General features: G+C 52.6%; 2 protein-coding genes and 1 pseudogene across 3 annotated transcripts; all 3 read left to right on the top strand.

Moving 5' to 3' along the window:
* The first annotated feature begins 1,321 nt into the window (after positions 1-1,321).
* Positions 1,322-5,986, top strand: DHRS13 (dehydrogenase/reductase 13). Its single transcript, XM_063112374.1, has 5 exons — positions 1,322-1,496; positions 1,590-1,708; positions 2,799-2,922; positions 3,097-3,408; positions 4,921-5,986. Exons 1-5 carry the CDS (start codon positions 1,370-1,372, stop codon positions 5,370-5,372), a joined length of 1,134 nt encoding a protein of 377 aa, XP_062968444.1. The 5' UTR covers positions 1,322-1,369; the 3' UTR covers positions 5,373-5,986.
* Positions 5,987-6,060: 74 nt separating this feature from the next.
* On the top strand, positions 6,061-22,596 carry FLOT2 (flotillin 2). 2 transcript variants are annotated; one of them, XM_063110189.1, is made up of 11 exons: positions 6,061-6,247; positions 12,773-12,854; positions 17,674-17,764; positions 18,784-18,907; positions 19,310-19,428; positions 19,537-19,650; positions 19,752-19,871; positions 19,961-20,175; positions 20,585-20,768; positions 21,095-21,244; positions 21,358-22,596. In XM_063110189.1, the coding sequence occupies exons 1-11, from the start codon at positions 6,199-6,201 to the stop codon at positions 21,394-21,396; spliced, it is 1,287 nt and encodes a 428-aa protein (XP_062966259.1). In that variant the 5' UTR covers positions 6,061-6,198; the 3' UTR covers positions 21,397-22,596. The 2 variants fall into 2 exon arrangements, with proteins under 2 accessions (XP_062966259.1, XP_062966260.1); XM_063110190.1 differs by lacking the exon at positions 12,773-12,854.
* LOC134389158 (hsc70-interacting protein-like) lies at positions 8,927-10,034 on the top strand (annotated as a pseudogene).
* Positions 22,597-25,563: the final 2,967 nt, after the last annotated feature.

The raw sequence follows: 25,563 nt of genomic DNA, 5'->3' as shown, positions 1-25,563 counted from the left end.
TCTTGAACTCCCTGAGGGCAGAAACTAGTATATATTGTTCCTCACAGTATTTCCAAGGCCACTCACACTGTTGGGCACACCATAAATGTCAAACATTGGGTGCTAAATTGCACTGGAATTTTCAGGCAAGGCCCTTCCCCTGGCAAATCACTGGCCAGGAATGCCCTTACCAATACCTCCCTAGCTGTCTCCACCCACCTTCCATCATAGTCACTTCTTCATTGAGTGATGGAGTTTCTTTATCTACTTCCACCACCTGTGAGAACCATTCCAGAGACACATTTCCTTCTGAAGAACAATAATAGATTTTAACTGTCTTCCTGCTTCCCTTCAGAAACTGGCAGAAGTGGGGAGATACAGATGGAGGATGAATGAGTGAATCATAACAGCCCTTAACTGCCGGTGCCACCTTGAATACAGTGTCGCGTCTCTGGACTGTATGGGGAGAACAGGAAAGAATCCTAGAAGCTGAGAGCTGGTGTGATTATAAAATATTGAAGGGTTTGTTCATTGAGAAAAAGGCATCTAGGACTGGACTCACCCTCAGAGACACAAAAGCTTTCACGTATACACAGCTCCCCAGAAGAAACTCTGCTACATACTCTGTATCCAGAGTACACACACAGGGATGTTCATTCAATGATTTTTTTTTTTTTTTTTTTTGTCTTTTTTTCATGACCAGCACTCAGCCAGTGAGTGCACCGGCCAGTCCTATATAAGATCCGAACCGCGGCGGGAGCGTCGCCGTGCTCCCAGTGCTGCACTCTCCCGAGTGCGCCACAGGCTCGGCCCGGGATGCTTATTCAAGAACACCCATTGGTAGAGGCTACAGGTGCATGCACACACCAGGAGGGGCTCTGTGCCAGAATGCGCATAGACACCTACCAAGCGCTAACATGGCACACACACAGAGGATCCAGAGGCACGCACACAACCTGAAGGGTGATCCTAGGGCCCATGGGCACATACACATCTAGAAATCGTTCACGCGCACACAGACGCTGCAGATACATACAGGTACATACTTAGCGAGCACGTCCAGGGTACCCGTATGCACACACACCTAGAAGTAGTTCATACTGGCACACACCTAGGGGGCGCTCCCAGGGCCAAAAAGCGCACACGCACTTCGAAGGTGTCCACACGGGCACACACCCAGAGGACGCAGACGCACGCCTAGGAGGCGCTCGCAGGGCCCACACGTACACGCACGCACACAAACCCCTGCCCAGCCTCCTGCCTGCCTCCGCCTTCGGGAGGCCGAGGCGCGCCCGGCGCCGTTCCAGGCCCGTGCGGGGCGGATCGCAGCCGCCGCGCGGCGATCCAGGGCGGCGCAGGGCCCAGGCGGGAGCCCGGAGGCGCGGCCGGCATGGAGGCGCTGCTGCTGGGCGCGGGGTTGCTGCTGGGCGCCTACGTGCTTGTCTACTACAACCTGGTGAAGGCCCCGCGGTGCGGCGGCATCGGCAACCTGCGTGGCCGCACGGCCGTGGTCACGGGTGAGCACCGGCGGCGGGCGGGCGGCGGGGAGGCCGGGGCAGCGGGGACGGCGGGCGACCAGGCTCAGCTGGGCTCCCACACGCGGTCCGCAGGCGCCAACAGCGGCATCGGGAAAATGACGGCGTTGGAGCTGGCGCGCCGGGGAGCGCGCGTGGTGCTGGCCTGCCGCAGCCGGGAGCGCGGGGAGGCGGCCGCCTTCGACCTCCGCCAGGTGAGGGAAGGCGGGGGCGGGCGGGAAGGTGAGCCGCGGACACATCGAGACACAGAGAGGTGGAGAGGTGAGCCTAGCGGCTTGGGGGCTCCAGTTCCCGAGAGGAGAATGCAGCTCGGTTCGTTCAGCGCAAAAGAGGGATTGCACGGAGTGCTCTGGTGACGAGGCAAGGGGCACCAGCACCAAGTTGGGGAGGGGGCTTCCTGAAGGAAGTCATTGCTATTCCTTTTTTTTTTTTTTTTTTTAAGATGACCGGTAAGGGGATTTTAACCCTTGACTTGGTGTCGTCAGCACCACGGTCTCCAAAGTGAGCCACGGGCCGGCCGTAGTAATTGCTATTCTAAGACTTTTAAGGATAAGTAGAAATTAGGTTAATGAAGAACAACGGTAGGGAAGGGAACAGAAGGAACACAAATGGAAAGGCCCTAAGGCAAGAGGGCAGGTCTGGCTTGAGAAACTGAAAGCAAGGTTTAATGAGGCTGGAGCACAAATTATGAGGAAAGGGGCAAAAGGAAGGGACTGGAGGCTCTGAGCCAGGGCTAGGATTTGGAGGCCTGTATAGATCGTTTAGGAACTTGGATTTTATAGGATGGGCAGCAGAGATCAGTGAATGATCCTCAGCAAGCACTGGACTGTCAGAATAGCCTTTTTCAATGAACCCCTGTGTGGTGCCTGGACAGGTAGGGGCGAGAGTGGGTGAGAGACCAATAAGAAGTCTGCTATAGATTTGGGGTAAGTGATAATGGGGAGAGGAATGGTAATAATAATAATAATAGCAAGGACCTACACGTCCTGTGTGTATTTTACATGTATTAACATTTAATTCTTACCACAACAATAATACTATAGGTACTATTTTATTCCCCTTTTACAGTGAAGAAACTGAGGCCCAGAGAGATTAAGTATCTTGCCCAAGGTCACACTCTAGTAAGGTAAAATCAGAATTTGAATCTACGTATTTATCCACTATACTCTAATGCATAAGGGCAGATTTTAGTAATAGTAGGAGGTAGGCTGAGAATTTGGTGCCTGGGGAGAGGGAAAAGGAGGGAGGTGCCTAGTGACAAGTTCAGCCCTTGCCACTCCACAGGAGAGTGGGAACAATGAAGTCATCTTCATGGCCTTGGACTTGGCCAATCTGGCCTCGGTGCGGGCCTTTGCCACCGCCTTCCTGAGCTCTGAGCCACGGCTGGACATCCTCATCCACAATGCCGGTGAGGGGCAGCAGGCCCTGCAGGGGGGCAGTGGGTGGTCAGGGGCAATTGCCCCTCCTGCGGGGGCCAGTGAACACACGGGAAGGATACCACCTACTCCCATCTCACAGATGGGGATGATGAGGCCTTGGGGGTCCTTCTAGAGCAGCTGCTTACACCTAGCCCCTGCCCCAGGGATCAGTTCCTGTGGCCGGACCCGTGAGGCCTTTAACCTGCTGCTGCGGGTGAACCACGTTGGTCCCTTCCTGCTGACACATCTGCTGCTGCCCCGCCTGAAGACATGCACCCCTAGCCGTGTGGTGGTGGTATCCTCAGCTGCCCACCGGCGTGGGCGCCTCGACTTCACATGCCTGGACCGCCCAGTGGTGGGCTGGCGGCAGGAGCTGCGGGCATATGCCGACAGTAAGCTGGCCAATGTATTGTTTGCCAGGGAGCTCGCTGCCCAGCTTGAGGGCACTGGCGTCACCTGCTATGCAGCCCACCCAGGTGAGGCCTAATACTGTGGCTGCTCCTGATCCCCTTCTCTCCTTGTCCTGTCCTGTGTTCCCCCAGCCTCTGGGTCACAGAGTCTCAGAGCAGGAAAGAACCAGGGTACAAGAAGAAACCTTGTCCTTGCTGATCTTGGAACCAGGTGGTCCTCATCTGGGTTCTTCCTTTCACACCGCAAGCTTGGATGCTGACCATTGGGTGGGTGGGTATGGCAATGAGTAAGACCCGGGTTCTCACCCCAAGAGCCATCTACACTGACTGAACTGTCTATAATATGATGATGATGATAATGATAGCTAATAATTATTCATTCATTCAAGAGGCATTTACTGAGTACCTACTATGTATCAGGCATTATTTGAGGTGCTGGGGATATAGCAGTGAATAAAACAAAGACCCTACCCTTATAAAGTTTGCATTCTAGTTTGAGGGAGGGGAAGATAGCCAATAAACAAATATATGCAATACAAGTGGTGATAAAGAGCTATGGGGAAAGATAAAACAGGGCAAGGGGAATATGGAATGCCAGGAGGTGCTATTTTATCAATGGCAATCAAAGAAGACATATCTGAAAAGATGACATTTGAACAGAGGCCTGAAGGAGATAAGGAGTGAACCATGTATCATTCTGGGAAGAGGCCCAGAAAGAGATCAGAGCACAGAGCAAGTGCAAAGTCCCTAAAGCAGAAGTTCCTGGCGTGCTTGAGGAACGCTAGTGTAGCTGGAACGCAGAGATGAGGTCATAGAGATGGGCTGGGTCAAGTAGGATCTAGAGGTCCACTGTAAGCATTTTGGCTTCTACTCTGAGTGAGATCATTGGTGAATAGACTCGCCCTTGCCTTTAAGGAATAGGTTACACCAGGATAACTAGATCTGCCCTACCCATATTACCATACTGCACTTTAGACAGTCATCACCTAAGGCTCATTAGTAATTATAATAGTGACAATAATCATAATCACAACTAATCTTTTTATTAATCCTTTATTACATTCCATATCCCTAATGTCCCAAACAGTGGCTGGTACACCATAGGTACTTAATAAATGCTGGTTAAACAGAGGAACAGGGCTCGAGCAAGAAGAAAAGACGCAGGGGCCGGCCCCGTGGAGCACTCGCGAGCGCAGTGGCGCTCCCGCCGCGGGTTCGGAATGGCCGGTGCGCTCACTGGCTGAGCGCGGTGCGGGCGACACCAAGCCAAGGGTTGCGATCCCCTTACCAGTCACAAAAAGACAAAAAAAGAAGAAAAGACGCAGAAAGAATTGTTTCAGGCCGGGAACCAACGTCTGGGAGATGGGGATTTACAAGCAGTTTGGATGCAGGGGAGGTTGCTCCCTGTAGGAAATGAGTGAAATCATCTTGTGGGGGTCCTGAATGCCTGGTAAATACCACCCTGGTTTCCCTGGAACTAGGTTCTGTGCTCCATTCCCCTTTAGCTGTTTCTGCTGCTTGTAACCTGTGCCCTCACCCACCTTACTCCCCAACTACTTTATTTCTTCCTGCCCACAGGGCCTGTGAACTCGGAGCTGTTCCTGCGCCATGTTCCTGGATGGCTGCACCCACTCTTGCGCCCAATGGCTTGGCTGGTGCTCCGGGCACCAAGAGGGGGTGCCCAGACACCCCTGTACTGTGCTCTGCAGGAGGGCATCGAGCCCCTCAGTGGGAGATACTTTTCCAACTGCCGTGTGGAAGAGGTGCCCCCAGCTGCCCGAGACGACCGGGCAGCCCACCGGCTGTGGGAGGCCAGCAAGAGGCTGGCGGGGCTTGGGCCCGGGAAGGATGCTCAGCCGGATGAAGACCCCCAGCCTGAGGACACAGAGGCCCCATCTTTTCTGAGCACCCCCTATCCCGAGGAGCACACAATTTCCGAACACCACCCTGGCCCTGAGAGCGTACCAGACTTGTCTACGGTGACACACCGAAGTCAGGTTAAAGCTAAGCCTGAGACCCAAGTCTTTTAACGCCAGGCTGGGGTGCTTTCCATGGGGTATGATGGCCCTTGAAAACCTAAGGTGTATGCCAGGCCATGCCCTGGGCACTGAGGGGTTTGCGATTTTTACCTCCATAGTTACTTTCTGGGGCCTCAAGGTGTGTGTCCTGGACAGCTGTTTTCCTGGTGGAAGGAAACGGGTGATTATTTCTAGCTGAGAGTGGCAGTCACCCCAGGTTGAGGAGTGGGAAATAATGTCAGGCACTGCTTCCCAGGAATTTGAATTTCCGTTTTCCGGGCCCCACTCTCGGTGATTCCGATCAGCTCTGGGGCTTGGAATTTGTAATCCTGATGCACTGCCAACATCGAGAATTACCGAACCGAGCCCTTTGCACCCATTTAGCTAGCTCGTTAAATCACCCCCATTTTACAGAGGTGGGATTGGGCTCCAGAGGCAAGGTACACTCGCCCAAGGTCTCACAGCTGGTAAAAGCAGGGACTGGGATTTGAACCCAGGGGTCTGACGCCAGGGCCGACTGCGGTCAGGTGGGTGCTGGGCGGTTAGGTGGGGCAGGGCAGTTATCGAGGACCCCCCTGAGAGTCAGGGACGGCTGTGCAGCCCCTTGCAATAAAGCGTGCCGCCTGCCAGGCTCGCGCCGCTCCTGCCTCTCGCGCCGCGCCGGCCCCGCCCTCCGCCGCCACACTTCCGGCGGGGCTTAGACCACAAAGGGGCGCGGGCTGCCGGCGAGCGGGCGGCGCTGGGGGTGGCGGGAGAGGCTGGGCGCGGCCGGCGCTGCGGACCCGCTGCTACCGTCCGGGTCTGTGCAGCCCCGAGGGCCCTCCGACCCGCCCGCGCCATGGGCAACTGCCATACGGTGGGGCCGAACGAGGCGCTGGTGGTTTCAGGTGAGGGGGCAGCGAGGGAGGTGGGTGCTGGGGCGCCCGGCGCTGGGGAGGGTGTCTCGGGGTGGGCGCAGGGCAGGGGCCCCGGGACGCTCCTGAGACCCCTCCCGGGGTCCCCCGCGCTCCCGCTTCCGGTGCTCGCGCCCTCGGCGTCCCCGCGGGCGCCCCTCCCACTGCGCGTTTGCCCGTGTTTACCCCTCTTCTCCCCGCCTCCTCCCTAGGCAGGGCCTCCGCTCCCCTCCACCGCGGGCTCGGGTCCTGAACGCAAGCCTTGGGGTTCCCGGAACGCAGCGGCTTGGCTGGATTCCAGTGCCCGCTGGGGAGGGACCCTGAGACATGGGTCCTTTCTCCAGGCACAGTCAACGCTCGTTAATTCCGAGCCTTCAGGGGCTTGCCGGGGTTTACGGTCATTACCCGCCCTAAAGACACGGGTGCGGCCTCTACAGGTTGGGAAACCCGGCTCTGGGTTGTGCCGCTCCGGGTTACAAAATGCTGCAAGTTCCAGAATTTCTGTCTTAAGTGGGGCTTGGGGACTGCAGTACTGGGGGAGGGGGGGTGGTTATCTCACCTTAAGGCCGCTATTTAGATTATATATTTAGGGTGCTTTGGGAGGTGGCTGAAGCCTTTTAAGCCCTCATGTGCGATCCCTGGCTCCCCGGTGCTGGGGAGGGGGCCGTGTTGCCTGACACCTTGGAGGCCTAGAGCTGTGTGAATCCCTCATGGCTTCCCACTGTCAGTGCTGATTTTCAGCCTGTGTGCAGACCTGGTTACTGCAGTGTGTAGAAGCCCTGAGCCAGGGTTTATAACTGCCCACCTTTAGGGAGGTGTGATAAATCCATCTGGAACTTTCACTCCAAAACATGGCCTCAGGCTCAGTTTGGATCTCAATATCAATCTCTCCACTGGGACATTCCCTCTATCCCTGAGCAGGACCCTACTCCTGTGGGGAAGATAAGGTACCCTCCCCTCACCCCTCCAAAGACCAGAGATAGCCTTGGGGTCAGGAGGGAGACCCCCAAAAGGCACTGAGGTCAAACTTGCTTTTCTATGAGAACTGGCCTGTTTCCCAGCCCCCACCCCTGGAGAAGGCTTTTAGAAACCCAAATCTGCACCACACTTTGTTTCTTGTGGAATTTCAGGAAGCCCAGACTGGGCTGAGGAGACAAAAGCTCAGTTCTGTCCCTGTGGAAAGTCTTGAGACTGAGGGCAGAGCCCCTGAGATGGGCTGCTCTGTACCTTCCAGTTCCAGTGATCTGGTGCCTGGGCCAGAGACCAAGGCAGTGCTAGCTTGGAACCTGTTTTAGGGGTGAGGAGAGGAGGCTATGCAGAGTAGTGAGGGTGCCGGAGTTAAGGAAGGGCAGGAGAGAATAATGGCTTGCATAATAGTACCTTGGGATTTTAGATGGCCCACCTGAGATGTGGCTCCCTCTTATACATGGACACCTGACTCCCGGGCCTGCCCCTATCTGTCTCCCTTGCTCCTTGGGCCCACGTCTAAATCCAGAGGCATCTCAGCCCAGTTTCAGGAAGAGGATGCTGATGCATCTCATGGTCATCTCATTCATCTCTTATTGTCCGTCCTCCCTTCTTCATTCTGTAACGTAAACCTTTTCTCTGTTTCTAATTTCAAAGTTTTAAAAGGGGAATTCTTTTATTTGGATGGGGAGTACATTTTTATTTTCACTAGACTTAACTGAAATTTAGTATTTCCTGTGATTATGAATGTTGGCAACAATCCATGTTAGTATTAGCAGATATTTCTCATCACTACTTTGAAATAAAGCTAGTAATTAGATCTACTGCTACATCTTATTATTTGATGAAGCTGGCCAGTTAGCTCAGTTGGTTAGAATGTGATGCTAATAACACCAAGGTCCAGGTTTGATACCTGTACCGGCCAGCTGCCAGAAAAAAAGGATTCATAAAGTAGCACATATTACTATATCACACATTTGGTTGTTATAACATTTTGATAACTTTCAATATAATTTGTTTTTTAAGTATTTTATTTCATGCATTTGTAAACATTCTGAGAAGAGGTCCTTAGGATTGCCAGGCTACTAAAGGGGTTTGTGGCTCAGAAAAGGCTAAAACCCCCTTGTAGGGTATGGTCTTGACTAGTAGGAAGAAGGTAGAGGAAGGGCAGGACGGGAGTGCTCCTGAGAGGGCAGAGTTGTGGGCTGTGTCTGGGGAGGGGCTGAGGGTGGAGCAGAGGTTATTGGGTATTTTGTGGTTAACTGAAGACAAGGCAAGGGAAAGCAAGTTGGGTTAGGAAAAGTGAGTTAAAACTAGGAGAAAATTCTAGGTTTCAAGACCAGTGAGAGCTAGGGAAGTCAATGAAGAGGCACCTAACTGTCCTCTTGAGAGTAGTGATCAGGCTGAGTGACCAGGAGAATCAGGGAAAGAGGCTGCTGGGGGTGGGGCCATCCCCGCTTCCTGTTGTTGCTACCCTGGGAACCTGGCCGTGCAGCTCTTGGCCAGGGCCCAGCTTGAGCTGTGACAGTCTGCTCCCAGTGTCAAAGAATATGTTAAAGGTAACGGGTGGGGAGCCGCCCCCTTTCTACGAGCTCACGCTGAGCCAGCGCCCAGGCCTGGAATCAGGCCGCAGCCTCCTTAGCCGTGCCCTCTACCTCCCGCTGCCTCCCGACCACGGATCCCCGAAGAGTGAGTGAGCTTCGAAAAGTGAGCGAGCTTCGGGACTTCGTGAACTTGTGTAAGCAGGATCCGAGCGTTCTGCACACTGACGAAATGCGCTTCCTGAGGGAGTGGGTGGAGAGCATGGGGGGTAAAGTACCACCTGCTACTGATAAAGCTAAATCAGAAGAAAACATCAAGGAAGAAAAAACAGATAGTAAGAAGTTGGAGGAAGACATAAAGACAGATGAACTATCAAGTGAGGAAAGTGATCTAGAAATTGACAGTGAAGGTGTGATTGAACTAGACACTGATGCCCCTCAAGAAATGGGAGATGAAAATGTAGAGATAACAGAGGAGATGATGGATCAGGCAAATGATAAGAAAGTGGCTGCCATTGAAGCCTTAAATGATGGTGAACTACAGAAAGCCATTGATTTATTCACAGATGCCATCATGCTGAATCCTCGCTTGGCCATTCTGTATGCCAAGAGAGCCAGTGTCTTCATCAAATTACAGAAGCCAAATGCTGCCATCAGAGACTGTGACAGCCATTGAAATAAATCCTGAGTCAGCTCAGTCTTACAAGTGACGAGAGAAAGCACACAGACTTCTGGGCCATTGGGAAGAAGCAGCCCATGATCTTGCCCTTGCCTGTAAACTGGATTATGATGAAGATGATAGTGCAGTGCTGAAAAAAGTTCAACCAAGGGCCCAGAAAATTGCAGAACATTGGAGAAAGTATGAGCAAAAATGTGAAGAGCAAGAGATCAAAGAAAGAATAGAAAGGGTTAAGAAGGCTTGAGAAGAGCGAGAGAGAGCCCAGAGGGAGGAAGAAGCCAGACAACAATCAGGAGCTCAGTACAGCTCTTTTCCAGGTGGCTTTCCTGGGAGAATGCCTGGAATGGCAAAAATGCCTGGGCTCAATGAAATTCTTAGTGATCCAGAGGTTCTTGCAGCCATGCAGGATCCAGAAGTTATGATGGCCTTCCAGTATGTGGCCCAGAACCCAGCAAATATTTAAAAATATCAGAGCAACCCAAAATGAGTCAAAACCCCCATGAATCTCATCAGTAAATGGTCAGCCAAATTTGGAGGTCAAGCATAATGCCCTTCTGACAAATAAAGCCTTTGCTGAAGGAAAAGCAACCTAGGTCACCTAATGGATGTTGCAGTAATACAAACGAGTGTACCCCTGACTTTCTCATCAAGAGAGCTGGGGTGCTTTGAAGATAATCCCTACCCCTCTGCTGCAAATGTGGTTGAAGCATTTTACAGTGGTTTGCCATTAGGGTATTCATTCAGATAATGTTTTTCTTCTAGGAATTACAAACTTTAAACACCTTTTTTTTTTAAGATGACCAATAAGGGGATCTTAACCCTTGACTTGGTGTTGTCAGCACCATGCTTATCCAGTGAGCAAACCAGCCATCCCTATATGGGATCCGAACCCGTGGCCTTGGTGTTATCAGCACCACACTCTCTCGAGTGAACCATGGGCCGGCCCTTTAAACACTTTTTAAACCTAAAAAATTTTTTAAAAAAAAGTAATGGGTGGGCACTCACTGTGTTTCCCCCATCCCAACCCACCACTGCCACCTCCTACAACACACTGAGAAGTCCTCTGGAGCTGGCAGGGGGAGGTAGCCATGCCCCAGCTCCCCACCCCGACCCCAGGCCAGAAGATTTGGAACAAGCTGTGATTTTTGGCCTTCTTCCAGTTTCACTTGATCCTAAGATGCTTCAGATTTCAGGCTGACTGCTTGTCCTCAGAGGTCCTCCCTACCCAACTTCCCAGGGCAGAGAAGCCTGTAATGGCTAACATTGAACAGCAGCCCTGTGGACAAGTATTTCCAGTCTAGAGAAACAGAGACCTAAGACCTCCTCTTACTGCTCCTGTCCACACTGTGGGGCTGCTGTTTGATCCCTGGCCCTCTGGCTTGGCCACTACTGCTGTATGCACCGTGGCAGGCCCAGGAAACTGGGTAGGCTGCCCAGTGAGCAGTCTCAGATGCCAACTCTCCAAGCTTACAAGCCCTCCCCACAGGGGATGGGGTTGGAGGTTCTTTGTTCCTTTGCCTCCATGCATCCAAAACTTGTCCACAGATTGCCGTTCTCTCATCTCTGTTTCAGTTGTTGGCCTCATCACCCACCCAAACCCAGACTCTAGAGCTGCACTGTACAGTGTGGTAGCCACTAGCCATATGTGGCTATTTAAATTTAAGTTAAATTAAAAATTCAGTTCTTCAGTCATACCAGCCTCATTTGAAGTGCTCAGTAGCCACATGTAACCACATAAAACATTTCCACCCTTGCAGAAAGTTCTCTTGGACAACACTGCTCTAGAAATTATCCCTCCATATTAGTCACCATGCCTTGCCTGGGTTAAAACAAGAGGCTTCCACCTAGTCTCCCTGACCCCAGTATCTTCTTCCTGGTGCAAAGTGGTGTTTGTTTCTGAAATGCAAGTATGACCTTGTCACTCTGCAACTTAAGTCCCTGCGTGGCTCTCCGTCACTCATACACACTCACACATCTCCCTGGCCTGCACAGAAGACACTCAGTGATCTGCCCTCTGCCCCTCCACTTATCCTGTTCTCTGCCTTGGGTCGGTCCTCAAAGGTATTGTAACCCAGCTACGTGAAACTACACAAGACCTTTGTTTTTTTTTGTTTGTTTGTTTTGGTTTTTTTTTTTGTCTTTTTCTGACCGGCACTCAGCCAGTGAGTGCAGCGGCCGTTCCTATATAGGATCCGAACCCGCGCGGGAGCATCGCCGTGCTCCCAGTGCCGCACTCTCCTGAGTGCGCCACGGGCTCGGCCCTACACAAGACCTTTGACCTTGGGAGGCAAACACTCTGAGGCTTTCATGAAAACCCAAGTTTGTGAACATGGAAATGATAACACCTCTGGCTTTTTCCCAAATCACATTTCTTTTGAATCAGTTTCCTATCCATTTCTTTGTACAGCAAGTTAACTGCCTCTCCAGTTTTCACTAGTTTCCTTGAACTTGAATGACTAATTTTGGCATTAACAGAAGAGTTCACAAGAATTTCAGGAATTGATTTTTCTCGTTTCTGTATACAGAACATGCCAAACATGTCCACAGCATAGATCTCGCTCATGGCCAAGTTGGATATTCTGTTTAGTTGATACATGGTTGCCAAGAACCACTTCCTTTTTAGGCCTTTTCCCTTTCTCTTCACTTCTCCCATTAGTACCATGAGTTGGCCTTTAGTTTTTTGAGGCCTTGCCTTCCCCACACGCTCCCACAAGAGGAACGAAGTCACTCTGAATGCTCCAGGAGTAGAGAACCAGCCTCATTCTGCCTGGCAGACACATCTCAGTGATATGTCTTGGCTTGAACACCCCACTCTCCTCCCCACCAGGTCCCCAGTGCTGTCCCCACTGTGCATTCATTCTCTACCTGCACCCATCGTGATAACAGTTGCACCACATGTTATTATGACATTCTCAGGAAAGAGTTTCTCCTCCTAGTCTCACCTCCTTCAACATAGGGATTGTATCTTCGTCTCTGTATCTCTAGCACAGAAAAATACTCTGCCAGTTTGTTGAATGAATGAATGGTTGAATGAAAAATGGAAGCTTTTCCAGACCACCCCTGTCCACTGATCTGTTCTGTTCTCTGGAAGCACTTATGTTCTGAACTCTTCATTGATATCCTGCTTTTTATGCAAATTGCCTGTCCTCCAGACTAGATTCTAAGTCCCTTAAGGGCAGGGAGAACGTGTCTCCCTTTTATATGTAACCTCAGCACCTGGCAGTAGGAGTTGTCAAGTCACAGTGCAGGTGAAGGGCCAAAGTTGAGTCAGAAGTATGGAGGTGGACAAACCCAATAACTGACTGACCAGCAGTGGTTTGCTTTGCTCCCCAGGGGGCTGTTGTGGTTCCGACTATAAACAGTACGTGTTTGGCGGCTGGGCATGGGCCTGGTGGTGTATCTCCGACACTAAGAGGTAAGGGCTCGGGGCTCCGGAACCAGTCATTCTGGTAAGCCAGGGAGAGAGGGGTTTCCAGTGTCCCCCTTTCACCCCCCAGTCAGCTAGAGCATCTACCCCTTGCCACATGCCACTCCTAAGAAGCAGGTGAAATGGGTTACACAGGGATGCAGGAGATATATATGTCAGTAAGGCCTGTCTGTGGGCACCTCCTCCTTAACTGGTGTTCTTTTTTCCACTGGAGGAGACATTGCTTCTGTCCCAGAGACTTCAGGGTCATAGCCAGGCAGAATTTCAATTTTCTGATTATAGCTCAAAGTAATTCAAGAAGCCTTAATAATATGCCCTGTTTGGAATGGGTATATGGAGGGAGGAAAGGCTGAAGAGACCCCATACACACACCCCTACTCGTGCAGGCCCTGAGAGCAAGGCAGGCAGGGGCTAAATGTACAATCAGAAGTGGCTCTGTAGGGCTGGCCCGTGGCTCACTTGGGAGAGTGTGGTGCTGATGACACCAAGGCCACAGGTTCAGATCCCTATATAGGGATGGCCAGTTAGCTCACTTGGGAGAGCGTGGTGCTAACACCACCAAGCCAAGGGTTAAGATCCCCTTACCGATCAGCTTAAAAAAAAAAAAAAAAAAGTGGCTCTGTGACAGCAGTAGGTGAGAGATGGGGATCTGACTAATTGGTGCTGGAGCCAGGCAGGACAGGTCTGGACCTCTTAAATTAGCCTGTAAAAACTTCCTACAGGAAGGAAGATATCAGCTCTTCAAAGAGCCCACCATCCAGCTCTACCTACTTGTGCCTCCAGAGCCCAGGGCAGAGACCCCCTCTCCTGCCACCCTCTCTGCTCACCCAGGAGATGAGGCATGCCAGTCACCTGTTCATCATCACCCCTTTCCTGATTATGGGAGATGGGAGGTGGGCAGACCCAGTCCGGGATCCAGGCAACAAGGGCAGCAGAGCTGTAAAGGTGTGGGCATTTGGAGGGCGGTTGGTCATCCCAAAGGGGAAGCCATGGAAATTCCAGTAGAAATTCCCCTCTGCCCCATCCCCCACAAGTCAGCAGAGAGAAGCCCATGTCTGCACTGAGCTGCTAGTGCTTGAGGGTCCTGGGAGTCTGGGGACATCTGCCAGGGTCAGGGGGATGGGAGCATGTCACAACTTTTTAACCTCACTGATTTCCCAGTAACCCCCTCCATTTTCCTATCCCTCCGCTCCCTCACTTTACCCTGCCTGAGTTGAGGGATCCTGTGGGACTCTTCTGGTCCAAAGCCAAAAGTGTCAGAGAGTAATCAACAGTGGTCATAACTTCTACTTGAAAGGATCCTGGCACTCCTGAGTGTGCCAGTTGGCCTGTCAGAAGTCAGGGAGCCCCTCCAGAGACACTGCCACCCCACACATCATGCAGTCCCGGCACAATACCTTGTCCAAACACCTCAACAAACAGAGAGTTTGTGACTTGTCCAGAGACCTGTCCTGCATGGGCACCCACTGCTAGGGCAATACCCCTGCAGTCCTTTCTCCATATTCTTGGTCTCCTGCTGCCCCTTCTTCCTCCAGGGAACAGATTCCCAGGACAGGAAGTCAAGTCTCTCTGACAGCAGGTTTGGAAGTAGAAGGTGGTGAGGCCTTGTACCTCATCCTAAGAAACTGACTTCACACCTAGGCTCAGCGTCCTTGCTCTGATCCCGCTTGCTGGGCAGTCTGAGCCTATAGCCCTTCCCGCTCTTGTTCCCTTCCCTGGCCCCTAGCCTGCTTGGGGGACATCTTCACAGGCTGGGGCCTTTATTTCCCTGGGCTGGTAGGAGGCTCTCGGGTCAGAGTAGAGTCTTCTAACTCAGCCTGGCTTCTCAGCCTGCCTTTCGAGGAGGTATTTTCCACAGCCATCCCATACGTCTCCCACCTTTGTACCGAGGCCCTGATGCGGGCAGCTGTCTCTCCCTTACCTGAGCCATTCCTCCACCTCTGGCATCTGAGCTGCAGCCTCCTGTCCTCCCTCCCTCCCCCTCCCCCTTCCTCCATCCCCCTCCCTCTTCCTCTCTCCCTCCTCCCTTCCTTCCCTCCTTCCCTCCCTCCCTCTCTATTTCCCTCTCTCTTTCCTCAGAAGAGAGCTTAGTGGGTTCCTATCTGAGCCAGGTCAAGAGTCCTCTCAGGCCCAAGGGTGCTAGTGTTAGGGGCTCAAATGAAGGCACTCTTTGCATGTCAGCATGGCCGGAGCCCCCAGGGCTGGCACTGTGAGAGCAGCCCCTCCCAGAGCTGAGGTGGGGGTGCCACACTGCCTACTGCCCTTCATCCCCCCAGCCCGCCTGCTTCTGCGTCTTCAGCCTCAGCCTCCATCCTCCCTCCCTTCCTCTGGTTTAAGGAAACCCTCCACACTATCCACAGCCTGGCCTCTGCCTAGACACGCATGCACGCGCTGCCCAAGTAGCTTTGAGGCCCCTTGTTTTCTTTGCCATACTGTCTTCTCTCTCCGTGCCCAACTTTGGAAATTCCAAAGCGAATTACTCCATCATCTCCAAGTTATCCCTGTGCATATTCTGGCAGGAGCACACTTTCTCCCCCAGCCTTCCTTGACCCCCACCCCCCAACCCCCAAATCAGAAAATCCAGAATGGTCTTTGGGCTTTTCTGGCCTTCTTAGTGATATGTAGCACAAACCCCGAGGCTCTGTGACGCGAGCGGGATTTGTTATTTGCTCTGGTTCATTAATCCCCAGAGTGCCTCCCCCTCCCAAATTCTGGAAACACTGATTTTGCCTGTGTTAGGATGGGGGAGCTAAGGTTAAATATCTCAGATCATGACAGGAATCTCCTGGGAAAGTGAGTGGTGGACAACTTGGGTGCCCTGTGCACAGGCCTCCTGACCTCTAACCCCAAGCCCAGGGCATTAGCAAGTATCTCCCCCAGCACAGCGGCTCCTCATTGGAAGGGTATGGGGGCTAGAGACCCAGAGGCCTTAGGCCAGCAAGGGGGTGCCTCTGCTCCCCTGCAGCCCTAGGCTGAACTGGCAGCTGGGGGTATAAGTATTGAGAGCACCCCCACCCTGCCCCCAGGCATCAGGCATCCGTGCTTGTCTGGTAACCACTGTGTGTGTTTGCTGTGTCCCCTCCTACCCCTTCCTGTCCCTACCTCTCCCTACCCCCTGGCTGCTCCTCAGACTGTCTCTGGAGGTTATGACCATCCTGTGTCGCTGTGAGAATATTGAGACGTCGGAGGGGGTCCCGCTATTCGTTACAGGGGTTGCACAGGTAATAACCCACCTGCTTCCTCCTCTGTGTCTAACCTTCTCTTTTCCTGCCCTGCGGGGCCTGGCAGGCAGGAGCCGGCTGGACTCCCCTCCTGAGAGTGCGCCTCCCTCCCCTCTGTTCCCACCTCTGCTTCTCTGGGTGCTAGGATGGATCCCTTTGGGTCCCCAAGTCCCTTGCCCTTGTCTGCTGGGGTTGTAAGTGGGGAAAGAGCAAGGGATTCTGGAAGCTCTACCCAAGTGTGCCAGTGGGTGTCCTTGGGTGCCAAGTCTTCATTACTTGGCAGCCATAGCTGGTAAAATCTATTCTTGGGGTGGGTTGTTGAGCAATTCCAAGTGCTTTCTCTATAATGTGCAGGTTCCCATCTGCATTGCTTCACTCGCTGGCTCTCTGTTGAACACCTTCTCAGTTTTAAGCACTGGGAACACAGCAGTGAGCATCCAAAAGCCCCTGCCCCTTAGAGCCTGTGTGCCAGTGGGTCCCCAGGCAGGAAGAGGCGGAAACAGCATCTTCCCCATCACCCTCCCTCTGCATTTAATTGCCCTTTAGCATTATCAGGCAAAAATCCCACACTCCCTTCCTCCCCATCCTGCTGTCTCGGGAAAAGTCATGTCCCCATCTCATCAGCCCTTATAGCCACGGGAGGGCAGGCTTCAGTGCAGAGGCCTCAGAAACAGCTCAGAGCACCTTAATTGGAATGGGTAGGATCCAGGCCTCCCTCAACACCCCATTTGAAGCAGCCCCATCCACCTCCAAACCCACTACTAAACTTGGAACATCTGCAAATGCGCAGGTCCCTTTTAAGCTGGGTAATTGTGAACCCTTGAGGAGTCAGATTGTCTAGGCAGAACAACTCTTTCTAGGGTTCACACTGCTTGGCCAGGAGGCTCTGATGTGACCCCAGCCCACACTCTCTGTGTGGCCCACCTGGGCCTTATACCAGAGAGTGGGCTTCAAGTCATAGCTTGCCAGGTGGAGGGACCAGGCAGGGCTTCCCTGGCAAGGGGCAGGTTCAGGATCCCTTCCGTCTTGGCCCAGCAGTGAGCATACTCCCAGCATGCCCGGCTACCAGGCAGAGCTTTCTAGGCAGCCTCCTGGGGCATCTGGAGTGCTGAGTAGACCCAGGGAATGGCCGACGGTCCCTGAGGGGTGTTCAGATGGCATCCATGTACAGACTACATGGTGCAGCCTGGAGTATCAGCACTTACTTGCCATCCTAGGACATACACACGCAGCTACACCTCTGTTCTTTCCACGCTGCCAGCTCGGACCACCCACAGCCACTCCTTTTCTAATTCCTTTTCCTCACAATTCACACCAGGCTGACTTGAGCAGAGGGCATGTGTGCACATGCGTAGCCCACTTACACTTCTTCCCCCAGAACGACCTGCACCCACCTGGCCCTACCCTCCCACCCAGCTCCTCCTCACACACTGCCAGGTACAGCCCCTTGGAGAGTCCTCCCCAGCCTCCTCCTCACCAGGACCTTTGGCCCGTCCCAGCTGGAGCAGTGAGGTATTGGACTCTTTCCCCACATCCCCAGGCCCTGGGCCCCCAGACCCATGCCCCTGTTTTGCGTTTCTTGGCAGGATTTCCCTAGAGATTATGACGTTGCAGCCCCGCTGCGAGGACGTAGAGACGGCCGAGGGGGTAGCTTTAACTGTGACGGGTGTCGCCCAGGTATAGTAACTCAGCAGCCCCACGCATGTCCGTTGAGCTGCCTCGTTCCCATGCTGGGATTTGGGGGGAGGAGGAGAGGACGGCAGCCAGGAACAATCTCTTTCCAGTGCCCCTGCTGCAGCCCTCCCCTCCCGAGAGAGGAGAGAGGGTCATCGCCACTGCAATATACTCACTCGCTCGGCCCCATTGGCCACCCAGCAAGACTAACAGACACGCCTTCTCTCCTCAGCGGGCCCTCGAGGCACAGAACAAATGCAAGGGCTCCTGTCTCACTAACCCCACCCCCATTCTTTGCAGGTGTTGGAAATGCCAAGCCCCAGAATCCAGGCCTTCCCTGTTCCCTGGGGAGGGGGTAGAGGGAGTGGGGCCCAGAGGGAGAGACCACGTGAAGCAGAGGAGCTCTGGGCTCTGGAAGTTGGAGGCTGCGTTTTATTCCCAGCTAGGGGCTTAGGTGAGGGACTTCCTGCCCTAATCCACCTGTCGACTTCACAGGGCAGCGAGGTTCAGCCATGTTATAGGCCTCTGGTGAGGGGCTTGGCTGTTTACCTCAAAGGAAAGGTACCTGCAGTTGCATCCCCCTGGACCTGTCTCCTATCCTGTCTAGGCTCTTTCCTAGTCTGTCTGTCTGTGTCCCTATTGCTCACTCGCCTTTTCGTACTCTCTGCTCCTCAGCCTGAGGGTCTCCCATGTGTGGGGAGCCTGCAAGGGAGGGATTGGCTAGTGAGGGAACAGTGGGCTACAGGGTGGGGAGACGATCCCCAAAGGCCCAGAAGAGAGGCCTTGTCAGGGCCCAGGGCTGCTAGTGAAGGCGAAGTTTCTCAGTGAAAGGAGAATTCCTTGTGCTGCTGTTTCCCCAGTAGAGGCCTCAGACTGACTCCAGTCCCCCTTCCTAGCCCCCAGGGCCTCCAGATCTGAAAAAGGAGGGGAGGGGCCCAGCTACCACCCTCCACACTTTGGGGTCTGGGGCCTCCATCTGCTTCCCTCCAGCCTGGCTCAGGCCCCTCTGTGACCACTGGCAGGTGAAGATCATGACGGAGAAGGAGCTCCTGGCTGTGGCCTGTGAGCAGTTCCTGGGCAAGAATGTGCAGGACATCAAGAACGTCGTCCTGCAGACCCTGGAGGGGCATCTGCGCTCCATTCTTGGTGAGGCCCTGTCCAGCCTTCAAAGAGCCTCACAGGGTCCCCAAGCCAGGACCAGGGAGGGGTATAGGGCTGGGGCTGGGCAAAGGCCTGTCTCACAGAGGTTTCAAGCTGAAACATTTTTCCTGGAGTATTACAAAACTTAAGGAGACTTGAGTGAAGGAAAGGACATTGGCAGTGGCGGGGAGGGCTGTCAGTCTACTTAGGTACCTTGCACTGCTTGGGACACTTTTCCTTGTCCAGCCTGGACGCTGCAGAAGGAGGCTAAGTGTTAAGTGGTGTTGAGAAGAAGCTCCAGGAAGACCCAGCTCAGACTGCATGCACCCAGACCTCTACTTGCATGTGTCCTCCCTCCCCAGCTGGCTGGGCCACTGGGGAGCCAGCCCATGATCCCTCTGCCTCCAGGGACCCTGACTGTGGAGCAGATTTATCAGGACCGGGACCAATTTGCCAAGCTGGTGCGGGAGGTGGCAGCCCCTGATGTTGGCCGCATGGGCATTGAGATCCTCAGCTTCACCATCAAGGTGCGGTGTGATGGGAAGGCTGTATCCCCTAGCATTCTTCTGGGAGATGGGGACTTGGCGGGAGGGGCTGTGGCTGCTCTCTGGGATAACTCTCTCTTCCCTCCCCAGGATGTGTATGACAAAGTGGACTATCTGAGCTCCCTGGGCAAGACGCAGACTGCCGTGGTGCAGAGAGATGCCGACATTGGCGTGGCCGAGGCCGAGCGGGACGCAGGCATCCGGGTACATGGGATTTCCTTTCCACCCCCAGGGGCAGGGAGCTCAGGGGTGATGGGACCATGGTCCCTCAGGGGACCCTCAGCACCTGCCCCTCCTGCTCCCAGGAAGCCGAGTGCAAGAAGGAGATGCTGGACGTGAAGTTCATGGCAGACACCAAGATCGCCGACTCAAAGCGAGCTTTCGAGCTGCAAAAATCAGCCTTCAGTGAGGAGGTGAACATCAAGGTGAGAAGCTGTAGGACATCCCAAGTTGGGGCTCAGGGCTCAAGACTTAGTGGCAAGCCTCTGACATGCTGACCACCCTCCTACCACAGACAGCCGAGGCTCAGTTGGCCTATGAGCTGCAAGGGGCCCGTGAGCAGCAAAAGATCCGGCAGGAAGAGATCGAGATTGAGGTTGTACAGCGCAAGAAGCAGATTGCAGTGGAGGCGCAGGAGATCCTGCGCACGGACAAGGAGCTCATCGCCACAGTGCGCCGCCCCGCCGAGGCTGAGGCCCACCGCATACAGCAGATCGCGGAGGGTGAAAAGTGAGAGCCACCCTGGGGCTGGGTTGGGGCTTAGTGGGGCTCCTCTGCCATTGGTACACTGCCCCCCATCTCCTGACCGTAGCTTGGAAGCCACTTCTCCCTGTGTCTGCCCACTCCCACCTCCCCCACAGGACTGTTGTTAGGAAGACTAAATCAGACAAAGGAGGCTCTAGTGCCTGGTATAGTGTTTGGCACAGAGGACATCTTGGTCAGTTCCCTCTCCCACCTGCAGCTGGGAGCCGGTGGCCTCTCCCTGGTCAGCACCAGAAGACCAGGGTACCCTCCTTCAAATTTCTCCCACCCCTGACAGCCACCAGAGCAGAGGGCTTGAGAGTTTGCTGGCCCCCAGGCAAGGCTTGAGGGGACCGTGGTACCTCTCACTGATCCTGCCCGGTCTGGGCTCCCCCAGGGTGAAGCAGGTCCTCTTGGCACAGGCAGAGGCTGAGAAGATCCGCAAACTCGGGGAGGCAGAGGCGGCAGTCATCGAGGCGATGGGCAAGGCAGAGGCTGAGCGGATGAAGCTCAAGGCTGAGGCCTACCAGAAATATGGAGACGCAGCCAAGATGGCCTTGGTGCTGGAGGCCCTGCCCCAGGTGAGGCTTCTACCCCAGGTTGGGACCCAGGATTCAAGTCTCCTTGCTTGACTAGCTGGGCAAGTGCCAGAACTTCTCTAGGCCTTGTCAGAAGCACAGGCCAGCTAGAAGGATTAAATGGTGCAAGTACTCCACAGGGGGCAGGAGCCCTGTAACAGGCCTAGGCCAGCCCTGGCCCTCTGGGCCTCTCCTACCATGGCTTGGGAATAAGGGCTGCCCAGGCTCTTTGGGGTTTGGGTGAGTTGGAGAAGGGAGGGAGAGATGCTGGACAGGACAGGTAGACAGAGTCAGAGCCAACCATGCTCTCCTCTCACCCCACCTCCTAGATTGCTGCCAAAGTCGCTGCCCCACTGACCAAAGTTGATGAGATTGTGGTCCTCAGCGGGGACAACAACAAGGTGACATCAGAAGTGAACCAACTGCTGGCCGAACTGCCTGCCTCTGTGCATGCCCTCACAGGTGTGGACCTGTCTAAGGTGTGTACCTAGTCAGCTCCAGTGGGGGTGCTTGGCCAGCCCATTGGACTGGCCCAGATGGAGCAGTCCTGGGTCCTGGAGCCAAGGCCTCATGGCATCTCCTGTCCTTGCAGATACCCCTGATCAAGAAGGCCACTGGTGCACAGGTGTGAGGCTCCCGCAGGCCCACACCCTTCAGCAGCCACCTGCCCCACCCTCCAGCACCCATTTTAATACAACAGGGACAACAGGAACGTTATTGACTCTGGTGCCTTATTTTGTAGGGACCAGAAGTGCTGCGTGTTCAGGCCATCTTTGGCTGTCTTCCTTTCTCTCCTGTCTCTGTCCCCTCCCCTTCCTCCCCTCACAACCTCACTTTCACTGCCACATTCATCTGGTTTGTGTCTTCAACCCTCATCTCTCTGCCTTTGTCTGTCTTTTTCTCTTGCCACCCCCACCCCTACATACATCATGTAGTTTAAGCTGAAGATGTTTATTATAACCACTGTCTGTGGGGGGTGGCCTTGCTGCTCCTCAGAATCCTGGTGCCTTGAAGTTCTCCGTGCATCTGTCAGTCCTCCCTATGGCCCTGGCCAGAGCTCAGCATGGGGCAGGGGTTCTGGGTAGGACGGTCACTCTCCCCTCCCTGGCCTGGTCTTTCCAGCCCCTCACCCACTCCCCACAGTAGGCCTGGGTTGCCATGGACTGCAGGGCCCTGGGCCATTGCCCTTCACTTCCTCCTCCCCAGGCCCAGGCCTGCTCTCATATTTTCCCCCTCCCTCCCTACCCCAGGGGCACAGAGGCAGGCCTTCTGTCTATAGAGGCTCCCTCAGTTTACTACTGCCTTAGGAGGCCCCTGCTTGTGCTCAGGGAAGTCCTCCTCACGCGCATGTCCCTGCTAGGTAGAGTGGGGCTTTGTCCCACCTCTGCTAAGCCTTTCTAGGATCAGCATCTAGCCCTGTTGGGTACAGGAAAGTGTGTAGATCCTCTTCCTGCTAGGGCTGCGCTTTCCTGGGTATTGGGCCCTTCCAGTGAGCAAGGCTGTGCCAACTCTGTATGGAGTCCAGTGCTGTGGACTGGCCAGACCCCATGCCCCTTGTGCTTTCTTCCTGGCCAGAGTGATAGGGTTCCAGCCATGGGGCAGCAGCCCAATCATATGTCTCCTTGCTTTAATGGAGGCAAAAGAGCCCAGGGCCCAAGCATCCTGACAGGGGTGCTATGGGTCTCCTATGGTCCTAGTCCCCCACCCCTGGCCCTACCCCAGCCTGTATAGCTGTTCCTGCATGTGGATGTTGCATGTCTAGTCTGGGGCTTGGATGTTGCTTTGCCCCACTGCCTGTCCCTTCTGGTAAAATAAAGATTTCTTATGCATAGCCCAAGCATTGTGTCTTCTGTGAGGGGAGAGCCTGGGAACCAAGAACCGCACACCCCTTCAGCCACAAGGCTGCTCTTAACCTGTCCTTCCCTGCGCTAGCCACTGGGGGCATCAGCACACTGGCCTAGCCCTAATAGCAGCCTGGGGTGTGGTAGGGATTGGCCAAGGTGCTGAGGCCTCACCTGAGCCCTGGGAGACCTGGCTCCATTGCAGGCAGAAGGCGGAGGGGGCTACGAGGTTCACTACACCTCTGTGCCAGTCCTGAGCCCTACTCAGTAGTGGCGCATTCACCTCTCTGGCTTGAACTCTGAAGTCAGGCTGTTTGGGTTTAATTTTCAGCTGTTGTTTATCACCTGTAAGATCATGAGCAAGTAATTTCATTTTTCTGGGCCTCAATACTAATTCATTTTGCAAATTTATCAGATGCTTGCTATGTGCCGGGCATTGTCTTAGATGCTGCATAGACTGCAGTGAACAAAATGAATGCCTAGCCTTTAGAGCTAACATTCAAGTGAAAACAAAATAAGAAAAATTAAATATACGAGTATGTTAGATAATGGCAAGTAGTAAGGAGGAAAATAAAACAGGGAATGGAATAGGAAGTTTAAGAGGGTGCTGAAATTTTAGAGTATCCAAGGAAGGAAGCACTGAAGAAAGTAAGGGAATGAGCCATGCAGATGAAATCTGAAGGAAGAGCTTTCTTTCAAACTGCCACGATGAAAGAAGAGCAAGGTGTGTGCAGAAGCAAGCAGGTCGGTGAGTGAGAGTATTAGCAGATGAGGTCGAGGTGGAAACCTGTTAGCTGGCCGATTGGCTCAGCTGGTGAGAGTGTGGCACTGGGGGTTCAATCTGTGTACTGGCCAACAAAAAAAGAAAAAATGGAAACCTGTTTCCAGATCATGTAGAACCTTAATAAGGCATATTTTGGCCTTTGAGATGGGAAGCCACTGAAGAGCTTTGAAAGAGGAGTGATGTGATCTGACACATCTAAAAGGATCATTCTAAAGAGAAAATTTTTTAAAAAGATTATTCTAGGGGCTGAGCCCGTGGTGTACTCGGTAGCGTGCTGCGCTAGCAGCGCTTCGACGCTCCCGCCCGCGGGTTCGGATCCTATATAAGAATGACCGGTGCACTCCCTGGCTGAGCGCCGGTCACGAAAAAATAAATAAATAAATAAATAAAATAAAAAATAAAAAAATAAAAAGATTATTCTAGGCACCAAGACAATTCAAGGGAGAAAGGAAAATCTTTTCAACAAATGGTGCTGGAACAATGGCTTTATGAGAAAAAAATTGAATTACATTTCCTACTTCACTCCATACACCAAAACTGGTTTGAGATGGATCACAGATCTGATAGAAAAACTCAAACCATTAAGCTTTATGGCCTGTTATCTCGGTCAGTAGAGCATGGTGCTGATAACACCAAGATCAAGGGTTCAGATCCCCATTCCAACCAGCCATCAGAAATAAAAAATAAATGTTAAAAAGCTTAATAGAATAAGTGGGGAATGTTTTTATGACCTTGGTGCAGGCAAGATTACTTAAGACACAAACAAAAAAAGAACACTGACCATAAAAGAATAATCGGATATATTGGAACATCAAAATAAGCCTCTGTTTATCAAAAGAAATTTAAGAAAATGAAAAGAAAATCACAGAAAAAAGATTTACGGGCTGGCCGGTTGGTTCAGTTAGTTAGAGAGCATCCTCATAACACCAAGGTCATGGGTTGGAATCCCTACATTGACCCGCCACCAAAGAAGAAAAATATTTACAATACGTATATCTAACAGAGGACTTGCATCCCATATAAAAAAAGAGCTCCAGTATGTACAATCAACTATGTTACAATAAAAAATAAAAAGAGCTCCTACAAATCAGTATAGACAACCCAATACGAACATCACCAAATGCCCTAAGAAGAGACTGAAGAGAGGCAAGCAGGGTAGACCAGTTGCTTCTCACCAGTATTGTAATAATACAGCTGAAGATTTTTTTTTTGGTGGCTGGCTGGATCAGGGATCCAAAACCGTGACCTTGGTGTTACAAGACTGTGCTCTAATCAGCTGAGCTAACCGGACAGCCGTTACAGCTGAAACAAGGTGACTTGGACCAATGGGAGTGGTGAGAAGCACTCAGATTCTGGCTATGTTTTTATTTATTTATTTATTTTTATTTATTTATTTTTTTTGTCGTTTTTTCGTGACCGGCACTCAGCCAGTGAGTGCACTGGTCAGTCCTATATAGGATCCGAACCCGCGGCGGGAGCGTTGCCACGCTCCCAGCGCAGCACTCTACCAAGTGCGCCACGGGCTTGGCCCCTGGCTATGTTTTTAAACTAACAGGAGTTGCTGACATATTGAATATGAGAAAAAAAGAGAAATTAAGAATGCCTTCAGTATGCCGTGTCCATGAATTTGAAGACTTAGTATTACAAAGATAACAATTCTCCCAAATTGATCTATGGGTTCAATACAGGGGCTGGCTGGTTAGCTCAATTGGTTAGACCACAGCCTTATAATGCTAAGGTCAGAGTTTAGATCCCAGTACGAGGCAGCTGCCAAAAAAAGATATAGGTTCAATACAATCCCAATCAAAACCCCAAAATATTTCTGTTTTGTTTTGTATTTTTGTTTTTGTTCTGGCGGTTGGCCAGCATGGGGATCCAACTCAAGAGATTTTTAATTAACAAACTAATTCTGAAAGTTATAGGGAAATGCCAAAGGACCAAGAATAAGCAAGATAAACTTGAAAAAAAGAGCAAAACTGGAGACTATCAGATAGCAGGTCCTAAAGTTATAGTACTGAAAACAGTGGAGAAATGGAATAGAATGGAAAGTCTAGAAATAGACCCACGCATAGAGAAACACTTTTTTTTTTTTTTTTTTAATGACAGCAGTGGCAAATACAGAGCTGTGGAGAAAGGATAATAGACAGTGAATATCTGTATGGGAAGAAAATGA

The sequence above is a fragment of the Cynocephalus volans genome, chromosome 10, assembly GCF_027409185.1.
Source record: "Cynocephalus volans isolate mCynVol1 chromosome 10, mCynVol1.pri, whole genome shotgun sequence".
NCBI lineage: Eukaryota > Metazoa > Chordata > Mammalia > Dermoptera > Cynocephalidae > Cynocephalus > Cynocephalus volans.
Note: the sequence above shows the minus strand (reverse complement) of the source record. Positions and strands in the feature narration are given on the sequence as shown.

Bases quoted from the DNA above. Each gene is read 5' to 3' on its own strand.
- FLOT2 (XM_063110189.1), top strand. From the start codon at position 6,199: ATGGGCAACTGCCATACGGTGGGGCCGAACGAGGCGCTGGTGGTTTCA. The intron at 18,908-19,309 runs GTGAGGCCCTGT...CTCTGCCTCCAG, and splicing joins GCATCTGCGCTCCATTCTTG to GGACCCTGACTGTGGAGCAG. The intron at 20,176-20,584 runs GTGAGAGCCACC...GGGCTCCCCCAG, and splicing joins CAGATCGCGGAGGGTGAAAA to GGTGAAGCAGGTCCTCTTGG.
- DHRS13 (XM_063112374.1), top strand. From the start codon at position 1,370: ATGGAGGCGCTGCTGCTGGGCGCGGGGTTGCTGCTGGGCGCCTACGTG. The intron at 1,709-2,798 runs GTGAGGGAAGGC...GCCACTCCACAG, and splicing joins CCGCCTTCGACCTCCGCCAG to GAGAGTGGGAACAATGAAGT. The intron at 3,409-4,920 runs GTGAGGCCTAAT...TCCTGCCCACAG, and splicing joins CTGCTATGCAGCCCACCCAG to GGCCTGTGAACTCGGAGCTG.